Here is a 17,632-nt window from a genome sequence, read left to right on the forward strand (position 1 = left end):
CACTGTGGCTGCAGTGGTGGCCACTGACAAGCAGTATTTCCTCTTATAGCAGTGTACTGTCCTCTAGGCCTCTGACTTTCTCACCCTGTCCTGAATTTTGAGCCTGACCTGGGCAGACTTTAACCTGCTCTCTCCTCCACATGCCCCTGAAGTTAACAGGGATCCCAAGTCTAATGTCAAGGCCCTACCTCCAGCTTTATTAAGTGACCACTAGTCCTTGGCTCACCCAGTACCCGACCAGGTGCACCTGCCTGACAAATCTCCTGCATTGTCTCTCTGTCTGCCTTTTTATCCAGACGTTTTTTGAACACAAAGAACCACGAAGGATAGGAAACCATGACTCCATCATTTTCTCTTTACTTTGAGCCCAAGAAGGAAACAGAATTGCTCAAATTGAGAAATTTCATACTGGGGAAATCTTAAAACACTGAGAGGAAGGCAGCTTCTAATCTCTTGTCATCACAACCTCAAAGGTCACTGCTGCTGCAAACTGCAAAACAGTCAAAAGAACACTCATAAACTGAAGAGAAAGAACACCAATGTACACCACCCAGAGGCAATGAAAAGCACACACTTCAACGTGGTAGGTGTTGTTCTCTGCAGAGAATGCTGGAGGAAAAGTCTGAATGTGACCCAGAAGGTCAACAAAGAGCCGGAGGATCAGGAAGGAGGTGGGGTGTTCTGTGCAAGAAACTAGAAAAGCTGGGCATTCTGACTTCAGAAAAGAGCAGGAGAAAGAGCAGGAGGACCCCCACACCTGTTGGCAGTTGGGCTTTGTTCTGGGAGCAGGGATGTCTGACATGCTGTCCTACCTGGCCTGCACTGTCTCTCCACATGTGGTACAGAGGCATGGGTTCATCGGGGGTCAGAGCTAAGGTGACATGAGATAAGAAGACATTTGGTGGGCCAGAGCAGACCTCAGGGCTTCAGAGGTAAAGAGAAGAACTCTGACCTGTAGAAGCCTGTGCAGGGAAGGTGGAGCATGCTCAGAGGCTCCCACAGTCTCCCTTACAATGACGCAGAGAAGTCCTAAGTTGAGCGTGCTACTACATGTGCAAGGTTCCCTGTGTTCTCACTCAACTGTCACCATTGTCTGTCCTAATACTGGTGTACCTGCCAGTTCCCTGCCACCACAGATCAGCTTGTTTCCAGCGTCCTGTTACAGTAAATAACCTAAGGTTCCCACCTACCAATGAAATTTGGGAGTCAAGCCCCTGGTATTTTTAAAGTGCTTGAACAAAATGCACTATCACACCATCAACATATACACACCAATTTGCTTTTTGAAATGCTGAATGCCTACATTTTAAAAACAATTTATTAACTTGGTTTTTAGAAGTATCTCACTAATTTGCATTTGACTAAAAATTGAAATGTCTGGAATTGGTCTCATTTGAACTTCTGTGGATATTCACCTGTCACCTGCATATCTTTATCTGAGCCTCCACTCCAAGTTTTCCTTGTGTTTTCTTCATGAACTATTTCCATTTACATTACTAACAAGTTCACAATGGGTCATAATTTATGTCTCGCTGCTGGGCAGCTCTGAGGTACCAGTGGTACATTCATGACTGTCATTGGGTGGCATGGAACAGTCCTTTCCTGGAGAGGGAAGCCTCCAATGGGAGAGTCATGTATCTACCACTGGCAATTCATCCAGTAGGAACATGTTAATCTCTTAAGTATCACACTGGCCTGTATGATGCCAGTTTAACTTCATTTTGTTGCCGGACATGGTAGTGCAGTCCTGTAATCCCAACACTTGGGAGGCTGAAGCAGGAGAATTGTTTGCAAGTCCAAGACCAGCCCGGGCTACAAAGTGAGTCCAAGGCCAGCCTGAACTGCACAGCAAGACTTTGTCTCAAAAAGACAAAAAACAGGCCATGCCACCACCAGACGGACCTTCCTTGCGCCGGCACGAATTTTCCTGAACACCCAGCGCCAGCCTGCAACACCGTGCCACTGGCCCACTGCCCTTGGCGACCCTCCTCACCTCCTGGACCAAGTACTGCTGTTGATGTTCAGCTCCCAGTCCCCTTCCCAGAACCCTGAACTGCAGTGGATTAACCATGCTGGGTTGATGGGAGACTCAGTAACCCTCACTCAAACAGAAGACCTCAGCAGGGTCTTGTCTGTATGGTGACTTTGCCCCTAAAACAGAGGTCTTCAGAAGGTAAATAGGAGCAGTAGCAAAGCTCCCCACAGCTGTAAGACCTTGGAGAGCTTGGCAAGGGTGTATCTGACTCCTTTCTCCACACAGAGAACAGGTTGAGGAGTGTGCCAATAAGAGCTCCCCCAAATTGGGGAAAATTAAAAAGGCTTATGAGACACCCAGTGATACAGTAGGGTCTCAGCAAAGACAAACACTATAGACAGGGAGATGTGGTGACCTGTAATAACCTGAAGACATACCAACAGCAGGAACTAAGGGTTGACTTATATCTTTTTTTTTTAAATTTTATTTAAGTAGAAAAAAAAGCAGAGAAAGGGTACAAGTTATACAGATTTACAGAAAAAAATAAACAGTAGGAAATCACTAGTTAATGGATTACATATTGTCATCTTAGAAATAATTGTTCAAGTTACAAAATTAAAGCTTATAAAGTGGACATTCCAACAGTGAGATTGCAAACAGTTCTGTTCAATGATCCAACAAAACTCAGTAATATCATTATCTATCTTATACACTTAAATATACATGCAGTTATACCATTTAGAGCACTTTCTTTTCCTCTCTTTTGTACAATGACTATTACACATTTTGGGTTTTGTTGCTCCTAAAGTTCTTATTACTTTTTTGGAAGGGAGCAGAACCAAATGTGACATAACAGAACAGAGTCAATCAAATAAAAAGGGTGGACATAATAGATAATGTAAAAGCATAATACAAGGTGATCAACAATGGTTACCATAATGCCTCCCGCTATCTCTAATAGAATTGCCTATTTCATCAGTTATAATAAAATTGAACAAAACAGTAAAGAACAAAACCGACAAAACCAAAACATTGGAGACATTATAGGTCTTCAAAAGTAGATAATAGTCAACGAGAATGGGCGTCATAATGAATCTCACTATCTTCACAGCTGTTGCCTACACTTTCGAACCTGGTACTATCAAGCAAAACAGAATGGGGGACATCAGTCAAAACAAGATGGTGAGAGCAATACAGGGCTTTAAATCAAGATAATGGAAAGTCAAAGTGGGTTACTATAATATATCCTGCTATTTTTTATTTATTTTTCCCTTAATTAAAAGGATAAAAATAAAAAAGTAAATAATGAAGTGGAGATTGAGATAAAACAGGGCATAACAGCAAAACAGCGCAGATCAAAACAATAACCATTTAAGCACAATAGTGTTTCACCACAAGATAATCCTGACATAAAAGTAGTTACCATATTGTCTCTTTCCTTGAAATCTTTGAGTATAACTTCGTATACTATAGCATCAAATATATCAAAACAATGTAAAACCATTTAAGAGAATGACAGCATTACAGGGTATTTAGAATCAACTAACAGAAAATGAACAATGGTTTCTGTATAATCTCCTTGTCTTTAAAAGTTTTTGCTTATACTATCATACATAATAAAATCCAATAAGATACAACCTGTTTAGACCAATGGAGATAGAAGAACAAAAGCTTGATGAGAGTTCAAAACAAGATGATACTAAATCAGTATTACCTATTAAGATGTCATCTTCTCCAAAATAGCTGTTCCTATCATCCAGTCTTCTCTGCCTCATTTCTGTTGAGCTCTTTTTCTGTCATTAGTTGTCAGTTTGTCTTCTTCATTTTGTTCTCTGCTCCATTCATTGTGGCCTCTCTGCCACTATTTCTGGATTCTTTGTATTTTTCTTTTTTAGAATATCCTGTAGTATTCTCCGTAGAATTGAATTGGTGGTTGCATATTTCCCTAGTTCCTCTTTATCCTGGAAGCACCTTGTTTTTCCATCAATTTCCAGGGATAGTTGTGCAGGATATATCAATCTTGGCTGGAGATTATTATCTTTCAAAGCTTGAATTATTTCCCCCCACACTCTTCGTGATTTGATGGTTTGTGCTGAGAAGTCTGCTGCAATTCTGATGGGTGTTCCCTTGTAAGTGGTCTGTTTCTTGTCTCTGACAGCTTTTAATATTCTGTTCTTGTATTGAATTTCTGGAATTTTTATTATTATATGCCTGGGTGTTGCTCTGTTTGGGCTGTAGGTGGCGGGGGTCCTGTATGCTTCATACAACTGAGTATCTTTACCTTTTGCTAAATTAGGAAAATTCTCCTGGATTATTTCTGTAAGTAGCTTTTGTAGTTCGTTTGTTTGTGTCCCTACTTCTTCTTTTATGTTCATAATTCTTAAGTTATGGATCCTCTTATCATCTTCTAGTCTTTGTATTATTGCTGTTTGTTTCTTTGTTACTTTTAAGAAGTTTTTCATTTCATTCTCCCATATTACAAATCTGCCCTCCAGTTCAGATAGTCTGTCCTTAGTTTCTTTCAAGCTGTTATGCCAGTTTTTGATAGAGTTTTTAGTTTCCTGGTAGTCTCTTTGAACCTGCTTCACGTATTCTATGCTTTCTCTATTTTCTCCATCAAACAATTCTCCCCTTTTTCTGTTCTTCCATTCCACCATCTGTTTTTTCTTGGGTGGTGCTTAGCATGTCTCTTAACTATTCTGCTTATTTCTAGCTTCAGGTCATTAATAACTTCATTCCTGAACTGATCTATGAGGCTCTCTAGAAGGCGCTTTATGTCTATTGGTGTGGTGTCTGCTATTGCCTGTTTCTCAGAATTTGGGGCCGAAGGGCCTTTCTTGTTGCTCCCTCTTCCCATATTCTTTGTTCCTTATATATGCAAGCGTATATAGGAGGCCCAGCTTACCTCCCTGTCAGCCACAGCCTGATCGAATTGTGCCGGCTACGTGTTCCCGCCCACCGCAGCACACCAGGAAGTTGCAGACCAGGCAGCCTACGCGGGGCCCGCCCCTCCAGGCCACCCTCAGGCTCTGGGATCTGGGTTGTGCTAGCCTACTGGGTCTCAGCCAGCAGCGTCATGTAGGCTAGGCACTTCTCACCAATCCCGCTTGAGAGGGGGATACGTGGCTGAAGTCGCTGCAGCGCCCTGTTCCCGCAAGTCTGCCCAGTCCCAGAATGTCCTCTGTTGGAGTCTCCTAAACTGTGGAAGAGTGTCAGTTTCTCTCACTCACCTCACCGCAAGTCAATGCAAAGCTCTCCGCCTGTCCTGTTTTCAACTCCGTTCACCGATTCCCGTTCTCAGAGCTTCCGCGTGTCTCTCTTCCTGCCGAGCTGATGTAGACGCAGCCGCCGCGCGGTGGGAAACCCAAATCGCGGCTTCCAATGGCGCGGGCTCCAGCTTCCACATTGAGGCTTTTCTGTTCCTGTTATAGCACCAGGATTGCATTCCAAGTTGGTTTCTCTCAGCCCAGTTCGTTCTTGGGTCAGCAGGGCATATCTTCACTTGCTTATGATTCCTTACTCCGCACCATTCCTGAATTCCAAGCTGTCTTTCAGAGAGCCTCCGTAGCTGCTGCTATCTGTCCGCCATGTTCTCCTGGAAGTCCCATGGGTTGACTTATATCAATACTCCAAGGCTAGTCAGCCCAGGAAGAATATAGGACCCACCCAACAGGACCTGCAGGAGAAATTCAGGTGACTGGCCTCCCTCTTCATTGTGGTACTCAATAATCAGGCAAACATCAACCACACAAACACAAATATCAACCACAACCCTAAGATACACACTACCTACAGTTGTGACTATTGGGATTGAAAAACCAAATATTAGCCCAAAAGGTGAAAATGACAAAAAGAAAAAGAAAAATTGCAATCTGAAACATCTAGTCCATCAGGCGCAAGTACAGGAGACACTGAAATAACAGGGCTTTAAAGGTCATATACCAGAAATCTCTGAAAAGATACCAAATGAAATAAAGAAACAAATCCATGAGACTATAGAAGAAATCAAATTAGAAATAATTTCTCATGTAAAGGCAGAAATAACAAACTTAGTAAACAAGTTGCTCAGCATTGCTATAGAAGAAATAGATAAAAAAATACAGGAACATGAGAAATTGATTGAAACCTTGCATGAACAATATAGAAAACAATCAGAATCCATGAAACAAATTCAAAGAGACATCCAAGAAACAAAAAATTCTATTGAAAGCTGGAAAAATTGTTTAAATGAAGCTGAGGATAGAATTTCAGATCTTGAGGACAGGATCACAGATAGGGATCACGAAAGAGTAAAACTTTTAAAAACAACAGAGTATCATGAAATGACAATCCAGCAGCTCCAAGATGATGCCAAGAAAGACAATGTAAAACTAACAGGTATCAATGAAGATGCAGGAGTCAATGCAAATGACATAGGTAAACTATTTACAGAAGTAATAGCAGAAAACTTCCCAATGGGGAAAAATCTTATATGCAGGTAAGTGAGGCATACAGAATGCCAAACAGCCACAACCAACACAAATCTATGCCCAGACATATAATAATTAAGATCTCAGACATATAGCATAAAAACAGAATACTAAAAGCTATTAGAAAAAAGACACAACTCACCTATCAAGGAAAGTCTATTAGAATCACGGCAGACTTTTCAGCACAAACCTTCAGGTTAAGATGAGCCTGGAATGCAGTATTTCAAGCCCTGAAAGAAAACAACTTTCATCCCAGACTGATGTACCCAAAAAACTATCTTTCACATTTAATGGAGAAACAAGATACCTTCATGACAAAGAACAAATCAAGAAATTCATGTCTACCAAATCAACCCTAGAAAGAGTACTGAAAGACATACTAGATAGAGATAAAAATGATCACAATCTCCAGAACAACAGCAGAAAGAAATCACCAGGCACGGCAAGAAATTAAACAAGGGGAAAAAGCAGAAAACAAACAATAGGAATATAACATGAGAAAATTGAACCAGTATATATCAGCTATATCCAAAAACATAAATGGACTCAGTTCACCTATCAAAAGAAACAGGTTGACAGAATGGATAAGAAACACTTGTATATGCTGTATACAAGAAACACATCTCACTCAAAAAGAAACTCATAGATTAAAAGTCAAAGGATGGAAAACTGTATTCCATCCAACAGGAACCCAGAAAAAAGCAGGGCTAGTTATTCTGTTTGCAGACAAAGTGAAATTCAAACTTAAAATAATTAAAAGAGATTTAAAAAAGGCTACTACATACTTGTTAATGGTAAACTACAAGAGGAAGAACTAACAATTATAAATATATATGCACCAAATACAGGGAGCATCCAACTATGTAAAACAAATACTAACACACATGAAAAACCAAATACACAAGAACAAAATTGTAATAGGGGACCTTAACACCCCACTGTCACAGAGAGATAGATCAACTAAACAAAAAGTCAGCAAAGAAATAACAGAACTGAACCATACCTGTGAGCAAATGAACTTAGTGGATGTTTACAGTGTTCCACCTAACCACATCAGAATATATATTCTTCTCAGCTGCACACAGGACACTCTCTAAAACAGACCATATATTAACCCATAAAACATTCTTAAGTAAATATAAAGAGACTGAAATTATCCCATGCATAATATCTGACCATAGCACACTGAAATTGGAAATCAATGGCAAAAAAAATTGCAAAACTTGCATAAATACACGGAAATTAAATAACCTTCTGAATAACCAATAGGCTACAGGTGAAATTAAAGAAGAAATAAAACAATACTTACAATTCAATGAAAATGCAGATATAACATACCATAACCTGTGGGATGCTTAACCTGTGGGATGCAATGAAAGCAGTCCTAAGAGGGAAATACATAGCAATAAATTGTCACATCAAGAAGTGACATCAGGAAGACAAGACAGGAAGCATTTCAATTCCTGACTTGAAACCATACTACAAAGCTACAGTGATAAAATCAGCATGGTACTGGCAAAAAAAAAAATAGACCTGAGGATCTATGGAAAGGATTAGAAGATGCAAACACTACTACAAAGACACAACTACAAAGACACTCAGCTACAAAGACATTCAGCCACCTTTGACAAAGGAGCTAAACATGTTCACTGGAAAAAGACAGCCTCTTTAATAAATGGTGTTGGAAAAACTGGCTTGTCACATGTCAAAGACTAAAACTAGACCCATGTCTATCACCATGCACTAAACTAAAGTCAAAATGGATCAAGGTCCTAAATATTAAAACAGAAACACTAGACTTCCAGGAGAACATGGAGGATAGATAGCAGCAGCTACGGAGGCTCTCTGAGATACGCTGCTTAAAATCCAGGAATGGTGTGGTACGAGGAGTCCTAAGCAAGGGGAGATACACCTTGCTGACCCAAGAATGAACTAAGCTAAGAGAAACCAATTGGAAATCCAATCCTGGTGCTATAACAGGAACAGATAAAATCTTAGCGTGGGAAGCTAGCACCCGTGCCACTGGAAGCCGCGATTTGAATTCCCTGCTGCCACTGCTGCGTCCAAATCTGCAGGGCAGGGAGAGAGATGCGTGAAAGCTCTGAGAGTGGGAATCTGTGAACGGAGATGAGAGCAGGACTAGCAGGGAGCCCTACAATGACTTGCGGTGAGTGAGCGGAACGGGGACCCTTTCATAGAGTAGGAGGCTCCAGCAAAGGACATACTGGGACCTGGCAGGCTTGCCGGAACAGGGCGCTGCAGTGACATTAGTCGCGTATTCCCCTCTCAAGTGGGATTGGTGGGGAGTCCCTGGCCTGCGTGACGCCGCTGACTAAGACCCAGTAGGCTAGCCCAAACTAGGTCCCAGTGCCTGGAGGTGCACCCTAGCCAAGCCTTTGGTAGGTTGACCTGGAGGGGTGGGCCCAGCAGAGACTGCCGAGGTCTGTGTCTCCCTAGTACACTGCAGTGGGTGGGAACACCTAGCTGGCGCAATTCAAACAAACTGTAACCGACCAAGAGAAAAAAGTTGGGCCTCCTACATTCGCTTGTATGGAAGGAACAAAAAGTATGAGAAGAGGAAGCAACAAGAAAGGGTCCTCACTCCCCAATCCTGAGAACACTGATCCAGGAAAGGGAAATGCAAAGGAAGACAGAAAATATGCAATATCAGACATGGCACCAAAAGACATAAAGCGGTATCTCCAGAGCCTCATAGACGAGTTTAAAAATGAAGTATTTAATGAAATAAAGCAAGATATAAGTAGAATAGTTAAGAGAAATGCTAAGCACCGCCCAAGAAAAAACAGATGGTGGAATGGAAGAATAGAAAAAAAGGGGAGAATTGTTTGATGGAGAAAATAGAGAAAATATAGAATACGTGAAGCAGGTTCAAAGAGATTACCAGAAAACTAAAAACTCTATTGAAAGCTGGCATAACAGCCTGAAAGAAACTAAGGATAGATTATCTGAATTGGAGGGCAGATTTGTAATATGGGAGCAGGAAATGAAAAACTTCATAAAAATAACAAGAAAACAGCAATAATACAAATGCTAGAAGATGATAAGAGGATCTATAACTTAAGAACATAAAAGAAGAAGTAGGGACACAAACAAATGGGCTACAAAAGCTTTTCATAGAAATAATCTAAGAGAATTTCCCTTATTTAGCAAAAGGTAAAGTACTCAGATGTATGAGGCACACAGGACCCCAGCCACCTACAACCCAAACAGAGCAACACCCAGGTATATAATAATCAAAATTCCAGAAATCCAATATAAGAACAGAATACTAAAAGCCGTCAGAGACAAGAAACAGATCACTTACAAGGGAACCCCCATCAGAATTACAGCAGACTTCTCGGCAGAAACCATCAAATCACTAAGAGTGTGGGGAGAAATAATTCAAGCTTTGAAAGATAACAACCTCCAGCCAAGATTGATATATCCTGCACAACTGTCCCTAGAAATTGATGGAAAAACAAGGTGCTTCCAGGATAAACAGGAACTAGGGGAATTTGCAACCACCAATTCAACTCTACAGAGAATACTACAGGATATTCTAAAAAAGGAAAATACCAAGACTTCAGAAACAGTGGCAGAGAGGCCACTATGAATGGAGCAGAAAGCGAAATGAAGAAGACAAACTGACAACAAACGACAGAAAAAGAACTCAACAGAAATGAGGCAGAGAAGATTGGATGGTAGGAACAGTTATTTTGGAGAAAACAAGATATCATAATAGCTAGTGCTGATTTAGTATCATCTTGCTTTGAAGTCCCATCAGGCTTTTATTCTGTCTCCATCGGTCTTAACAGGTTGTATCTTATTGGATTTTATTATATGTGATAATATAAGCAAAAACTTTTATAGACAAGGAGATCATACAGAAACCATTGTTCATTTTCTGATAGTTGGTTCTAAATACCCTGTAATACTATCATTCTCTTGAATGGCTTTACATTATTGATATGTTTGGTGCTACAGTATACGAAATTATACTCAAAGATTTCAAGGAAAGAGACACTATGTTAACTACTTTTATGTCAGGATATCGTGTGGTGAAACACTATTTTGCTTAAATGGTTATGCTTTGACCTGCACTGGTTTGTTGTTATGCCCTCTTTTATCTCAATCTCCTTTTTTTTTTTTTAATTATTTACTTTTTTATTTTTATCTTTTTAATTAAGGGAAAAATAAAAAAAAGCAGGATACATTATAGCAACCCACTTTGATTTCCTATTAACTTGATTTGAAAACCTGTATAGGCCTCACCATCTTGCTTTGACTGGTTTTCCTCTATTCTGCTTTGCTTGACAGTACCAAGTTCGAAAGTATAGGCAAAACTGTGAAGACAAAAAGATTCATTATGATGCCTATCCTGGTTGACTATTATCTTCTTTTAAAGTCCTATAATGTTTCCAATGTTTTGGTTTTATTCTTTACTGTTTTGTTCAATTTTATTATAACTGATGATATAGGCAATTCTTTTTAAGATAGCAAGAGGCAGTATGGTAACCATTGTTGATCACCTAGTATTTTGTTTTTACATTATCTATTATGCCCATCCTTTTGATTTGACTGACTCTGTTCTGTTATGTCACATTTGGTTTTACTGTCTTCAAAAAAAGTAATAAGAACTGTGGGAGTAATAAAACCCAAAATGTGTAATTGTCATTGTACAAAAGAGAGGAAAAGAAAGTGCTCTAAAGAATATAACTGCATATATATTTAAATGTATAAGATAGATAACCTATCCTCATAAGTGAAATAAACACTATCCTCATAAGTGAAATAAACAAGACTCACATTAGAAAATATCACATTGTCTCTCTAGAGTAAAAGATAATGAAAACTGAAAAAGTAATAAAGTCCAAAATGTATAATAGATATTGTAAAAGTGAAAGAGAAGCAAAGTGCTCTAAAGATTATTACTGAGTTTTGTTGGATCATTGAACAAAACTGTTTCCAGTCTCACTGTTTGAAAGTCCACTTTATATGCTTTAATTTTGTAACTTGAACAACTATTTCTAAGATAACAATATGTAATCTATTAACTAGTGATTTCCTGTTATGTTTTCTGAAATTCTGTATAACTTGTGCCCTTTTTCTTTCTTTTTCTCCTTAAATAAAAATAAAAATAAAAAAAACAGAAACACTACATCTACTGGAAGACAAGGTAAGTAGAAATCTTGGAGACAAGAGTAGACAGAGAATTCATGAATAAAATGCAAACCACACAGAAAATACTTCAACTGGGATCTCATATTACTAAAAATTTTTGCACTTCAAAAGAAGTTACCAACATTCTTTTGAAAACCCACAGAATGGAAAAGAATTTTAGCCAATAATCCCTTAGACAAAGGACTTATATCCAGAACATACAAAGAATTTAAAAATATCAAGCCCCCCCCCCAATTCAAAGGCCCTCTCCAAAAATGGGCATCAGAGATGAACACACATTTCTCAGATGAAAACATACAAATGACAAATAAATACAGGAAGAAATGCTCACCATCACTGGTCATTCAAGAAATGCAAATTAAAACAACACTGAAATATCATCTCACCCCAGAAAGAATGGCTGTCATCATGAAATCAACTAATAACAAATGTTGGCGAGGCTGCGGGGAAAAAGGAACACTTCTCCCCGGTTGGTGGGAGTGTAGACTGGTGCAGCCACTGTGGAAATCAGTATGGAAATTCCTCAACAAACTAGGATTGGAAGTTCCATTCAATCCATCTATTCCCCTTCTGGGTATTTTCCCAGAAAAATTGAAAAGGTCATGTCATAGTGATAGATGTATACCCATGTATATAGCAGCACAATTTGTAATAGCTAAATCTTGGAAACAACCAAAATGCCCATTAACCACAGAGTGGATAAAAAAGATGTGGTATTTTTAGACAATGGAATATTACTCAGCTATGAAAAGGATGATCTTGAGACCTTTATAGGTAAATGGAGGCAACTGAGACTATCCTCATAAGTGAAATAAACAAGACTCACATTAGAAAATATCACATTGTCTCTCTAGAGTAAAAAATAATGAAAATTGAAAAAGTAATGAAGTCCAAAATGTATAATAGATATTGTAAAAGTGAAAGAGAAGCAAAGTGCTCTAAAGGATTTAACTGTATGTATGTATAACTATGTAAGATAGATGGCTATATTACTAAATTTTTGTTGGATCATTGAACAGAATGGTTTGAACTGTCAATGTTTAAGTGTGTATCCACTATTTTTTTTTATTGGTACTGGGGATCGAACTCACGACTGCAAGCTTGCAAGGCAGGCACTTATGCTGCTTAGCTAAATCCCCAGCCCCAATAACAGAAACTTTTTTTTTTTGTACTGTGGCTTGAACTCGTGACCTCATGCTCACCAGGCAGGTGGTTGTGTCACTGAGCTAAATCTCCAGCCCCATCTATCCACTTTTTATGCTTTGATTTTGTAACTTGAACAACTATTTCTAAGATGACAATATGTAATATATCAACTAGCGATTTCTAAGTGTTAATTTTTCCTTTTTTTTTGAATTCTGTATTATTCTGCCTTTTTTTTCTATTTTGTTTTCTTTAAATAAAAAATAATAAAAAAGACAAAAAACTTCATTTTGTTAATATGTTCTCTGTGGTAAAATTTGATGTTTTTATCTGATCTTATTTATTGTTAATTATTAACTCTGAAGTGTAACATCAATTAAGCAGTAGCAACAATTCGCCAACTCTTTTCTTTTTTGCAGTATTGAATACTAAACCCAGAGCTTTCCTGCCTCAGCCTCCGAGTGCTAGGATTATAAGCCCATATGACCCCACCTAGCTACTTTTAACTTTTAAGTTTGATCATAATATATTAGAAAATGATTAGAAGAAAAGGTTTTACATCATTACTTAACCAAAATACATAAATCTATTATAAATAAAACAATTACTTACCGAATCCAAAAAGCAAAGGTAAGACCCCGAGCTCTGAACAATTGCTTGATTTTTAGAATATCCAACTGTTGGGGAAAAAAAAACAGAAAAAGCTCTTCTATAATTCAAGTTTCAAAAGCATAACATGTAATATACTTTATACTCCAAAGAAGCTAACAGCATTTTGCACTACCATCCAAAAGTTGGGGTATGAGGATGACATCCCTATGGGTGACTGGTATCAGGACCACAGTGATGAGGCACCTGGAACAAAAACTAAAAGTCTCCAGGAACAGTGAGTGAGTTCTGTGAGGAAACAGGAGCTCAGGTGGGGACCTGCACAGACCTCACATGCAGGTGATCTGGATGCCCGGTAGGCTGCGACCTCGGCATACGTCCAAGGTCAGGGGTAGCCATCACAGATTCTGAGCATCTGCGCACACATACCATGTTGGTCCCAAACTCCTCAGTCCCTGAAGGTACGCTTACCCTCAGAACCCAGAGCCCAAAGAGGATCAAATCAGACAGGAGAACACACAGTATGGCAGTGCAGTGAGCGCCCACAGCCCACAGCCTCACAGAATGGCATGGGAGACAGTCACTGCTAAGCACAGACACCAGAGGCAGATGAGACAGAGTGTGGAGCACAGAGCAGCCAGGGCTCTTCCATGCCTAAGGGACAGGGAGCAGCTGCCCTGGAGCAGGCAACTAGAGGCCTGCTGGGCTGCTAGGGCTCATGATATCATTTTCATTGGGCCGCTGGTTTCCCAGTGTGGTCAGTTCATGATTCTGCTAAGTGTGCTCTTCCAAGGGATGTGTTTCAATAGAAGTATTTTTAAAATCCAGGCTTTCAAAGATATTACAGCTGAGTTAGAGTTAAACAGGATTAACTGCCAAATGAATGGAGCTGAAAAAGTGCAAGATAGATGTAAAAGACAAAAATCACCATAAAGGGAGTTCCAGAGGGAATCTGAGGCACTGGGGTGTAAATGAACAGAAATGCAAGAGTGCAGGACTCATGACCAGGGAGGGCACAACATGTGTTTGGGAAGGTGAGCACGTGTCCACTGAGAGGTTTCTGACTAAGGAATCACTCGCAGATTAACACTAAGCAAGCTGGACCTGGACACTGAGGGTGCAGAGAGCCAGAATAAGAGTGCTGACAGGACTCTGGGGTAAGAACCCACTGTCCCTAGGAAAAGAGGCTACCAACACCTGAAATGAGTTATACAGCTGGTTACACAGCTGATGCCACCAAGAAGAATCACAGGAAACAAAACAGATGCGAGCAGAGTTGAAACAATAAATCTCTACTCAAAGTTAGGACAAGCTGAAGAAAGGACAAGCTGTGTTCCAGAAGGGCACAGCCAAGTGTGTGCCTCTGTCAGCCCCCAGCACTACCCCGATTCCTGCTACGAGGAGTGAGAAGAAGGACTCCTGCTAGGCGGGCTCTGTCCTGTTCCTGGGAAGGACAAGAAGCAAACTCCAGCAACGCAAGGCAGAAGTAAGACACACAAAGTCACCAGATCCTCACTTGTATTTTCAAAGAACTCAGCTGAAGCAGTGTCCTTCTGATGGGGTGTCCCATAAGGTGGCAGCTTAATCTCTAGCAGTAATTCCTCAAACTCAGCCCACCCAAACCCATGAGCAGAAGGACCCGATTTCCAGGAAGCACAGTTGTGAACAAGGGCAGAGGGAGAACAGACACCGAAGAGCCCAAGTGCCTACTCCTGCCCAGGGCGACTTGCAGCCATCACAGAACAGCAGTGGCTAAATGCCCACCATGAGTGCTCCACAGGGCAGGAACACAGGAGACCATAAAACCTGAAAACACAGAACTCCTGGCAACGTGAAGGATGGGAAGAGACTTTGCACAATCACAGTGAAAACTGGAGTGCTGCTCAGAAAGCTGCCCATGGGAGGAGAGTTTTAGGAGAGAAACCAAACCCAGGAATTTGGGTAATGAGAGCAGGTATATCTCACCAAGGAAGCTGGAAGCTTCTCACAATGAAGCTTGTGTCTGGCAAAGACTTGGAATGTACATTAATATCACTGCCTGGCAGAAAGTCAAATATGTGTGCAAGGTTCTGCATTCAGGTAGGTCAGTGCCTTCATGAGGGGTGCTGGTTGCCATGGTCATAGCAAGGCAAAACCACCTCCAACAGATGTTAACATTTCTGGGTCACGCTTCATTTTGATTTTAGCAAGCAGCCACATGATGAAAAAGTGTTGCTCTAACATGATATGAGATCATGACAATTGAATCTTAACTCTATCTAAAAAACTGGCACTCTTGAAAACAGACTTTGAAGCTATGTTACCTAAAGGCAAATACAAGTTTTCCTATTTAAGAAAATACACTACAGGAGTCAGTCCTTTCAGACAGGCCCAGATGGAGTGCATCATATGGACACAAAACACAGGATTCTCATGGGCCTGCTCACCCACTTCCCATGGGTAACGGGGACACCAGCATGCTCCCTCCAGGTCACGGTCATGTCTGTCACTGAAGACCATGTCCCAGTGAGATGGTTTAAGGGACAGCCATCCACAAGAAGCATTTTTAAAAAACTCATTCTTAAATGGAGACAAGGCAAGAAGCACCACAACAAATGCTTTCAATTTGTTTCTATTGAGCAAAACCTCCAAGAGTACTAAAGGATGTTCAGACTGGTTTCAAAGCACAACTTTTACACCCATTTTGCAAGCTGAGATAGATATTGTACAGTAACTGAATTATAAAAACAAACTAAAGGAAATAAAGCCAACAAATAATTTGGCATAAGGATGCATGTCTACAAATGCAACACTGTGGAGGCCGAGGCAGGAGGGTCACCATGAATGTAAGTTCAACCTGTGCTATGCAGTAAGTTCAAGGACAGCCTGAACTACATACACAGCAAGACCCTGTCTCAAAAGAAATTTTTTGGCAAAAAAGTATTCACATCTTCCAGGTGCACAGGATGACAAAGATGCTAACAAAAACAAGCTACCAGTACTTCATGAGAGCCGAGGCAAGGCTGTCCTAAGCACCCTCAAAGACCCCGGCATGGGCCCTGCTATCCTGACCTGTCTGCACACAGCAGACAGGCAGAGAACTGGCCACATGCCAGCCCAGCAGCCTGAGTCACAGTGCCCTCCTACACCAGGTGCCGGGTTTGTGCCACTGCGACATGCTACACAGAGGTCCCCATCATACTTCCATGTGACTTTTAAGACCGCAGACACTTTTTTTTTAAAGGATGGGCTTTTAAAAATTACTTTTACTTAAAATTTTTCTTAAATGCTATCCTCGCTCTTCTGACTTGTCATACCAGGCACACTCAAACACATGGACAGACAATGTCTGCTGGGTCCTGGGGAGCCCCACGTTGCAGCTCACCTCCACCGATACCCAGCCTCTACTTGGCCCAAATCAACAGGAAGCCATAAAAATCAACAGCTTCCAGGGACTCTTAGATTGGGAGCACAAAGCAGCAAAACTGTTTCGTAATGGCCAATATTCAGAAATAGTCGTGCAGCCCTGAAGAGGCTGTCATCTATACAGACAGGTGTGTGGACTTGTGGGGTGACAGTGATACCTACCCTGGGAATGAGGCCTGAGGGAGGCGAAGGAGGCAGTACACACCCAAGGATCACCAAGACCAGCAGTCACAGTGTGGCCACAGTTTGTAATGCTGGCAGAAAAGAGCAGAAAGCAAGAGGAAGAATAGGGCATCCTTGAGGGTCCCAAGTTGAGGAATAACAGAGCTTGTCTCCTCCTCTCATTTCTTTCTCCAAATATCACCCAAATGTATCAAGCAACCTGCAACTCCTGCCAACTCTCCACCCACCCAGTTTTACCTGACACTATCAGGGGATCTTCTGAGAGCCTATGTTCCAGGATCACGTGTTGGATCTGAGCAGGATCTAACAGCAGACCTTACACTCCCAGGCACTGAAAGGGGGTGCTACAGAGACCACTCCACCCCCAGCCTAGCCTGCCTGCCCTTGAGTTACACAGCAGCTGGACAATTCCCTGGAACCATGTGATAGTTAACTGTCTTGTCAACTTCAATAAGAAATACCTAACTAAATTGGGTCAGCACAGTTCTGTGTGTAGCTGAGGGGATTTACTGGATGTGACAGTGATCAGTGGACCTGCCACCAAAACGGTAAAAAGAGGAAACAAAGAAGGAAGGCTGCTTCTGTTTCTTCAGAGGAGCTCTAGTCTTTACCTTCACCTTGGCTGTTGTCTCCTGGCTTCCAGTGCCAACCATTCAGCCTCCTGATC

At 40.9% G+C, this 17,632-nt stretch overlaps 1 protein-coding gene across 9 annotated transcripts in view; it reads right to left on the bottom strand.

Moving 5' to 3' along the window:
- Positions 1–17,632, bottom strand: part of B3gntl1 (UDP-GlcNAc:betaGal beta-1,3-N-acetylglucosaminyltransferase like 1) — a 117,125-nt gene that overhangs the window by 92,156 nt on the left and 7,337 nt on the right. For 7 of the 9 annotated variants that reach the window (XR_010045263.1, XM_023562929.2, XM_063242350.1 and 4 more), the window contains one exon: positions 13,381–13,445. Coding sequence is in view for 3 of the 9 variants with exons in the window: in XM_023562929.2 (XP_023418697.1) it covers positions 13,381–13,445 (65 nt within the window). In the remaining 6 variants the exon portion in view is untranslated. Of the gene's footprint in view, positions 1–13,380; positions 13,446–16,944; positions 17,037–17,632 lie in introns of all 9 variants that reach the window. The other 2 variants (XM_013147214.2, XM_063242347.1) reach the window with 1 other exon arrangement.

The sequence above is a fragment of the Cavia porcellus genome, unplaced genomic scaffold, assembly GCF_034190915.1.
Source record: "Cavia porcellus strain 051 isolate PalLab524CR breed Dunkin Hartley unplaced genomic scaffold, mCavPor4.1 scaffold_32, whole genome shotgun sequence".
NCBI classification, from domain to species: Eukaryota; Metazoa; Chordata; class Mammalia; order Rodentia; family Caviidae; genus Cavia; species Cavia porcellus.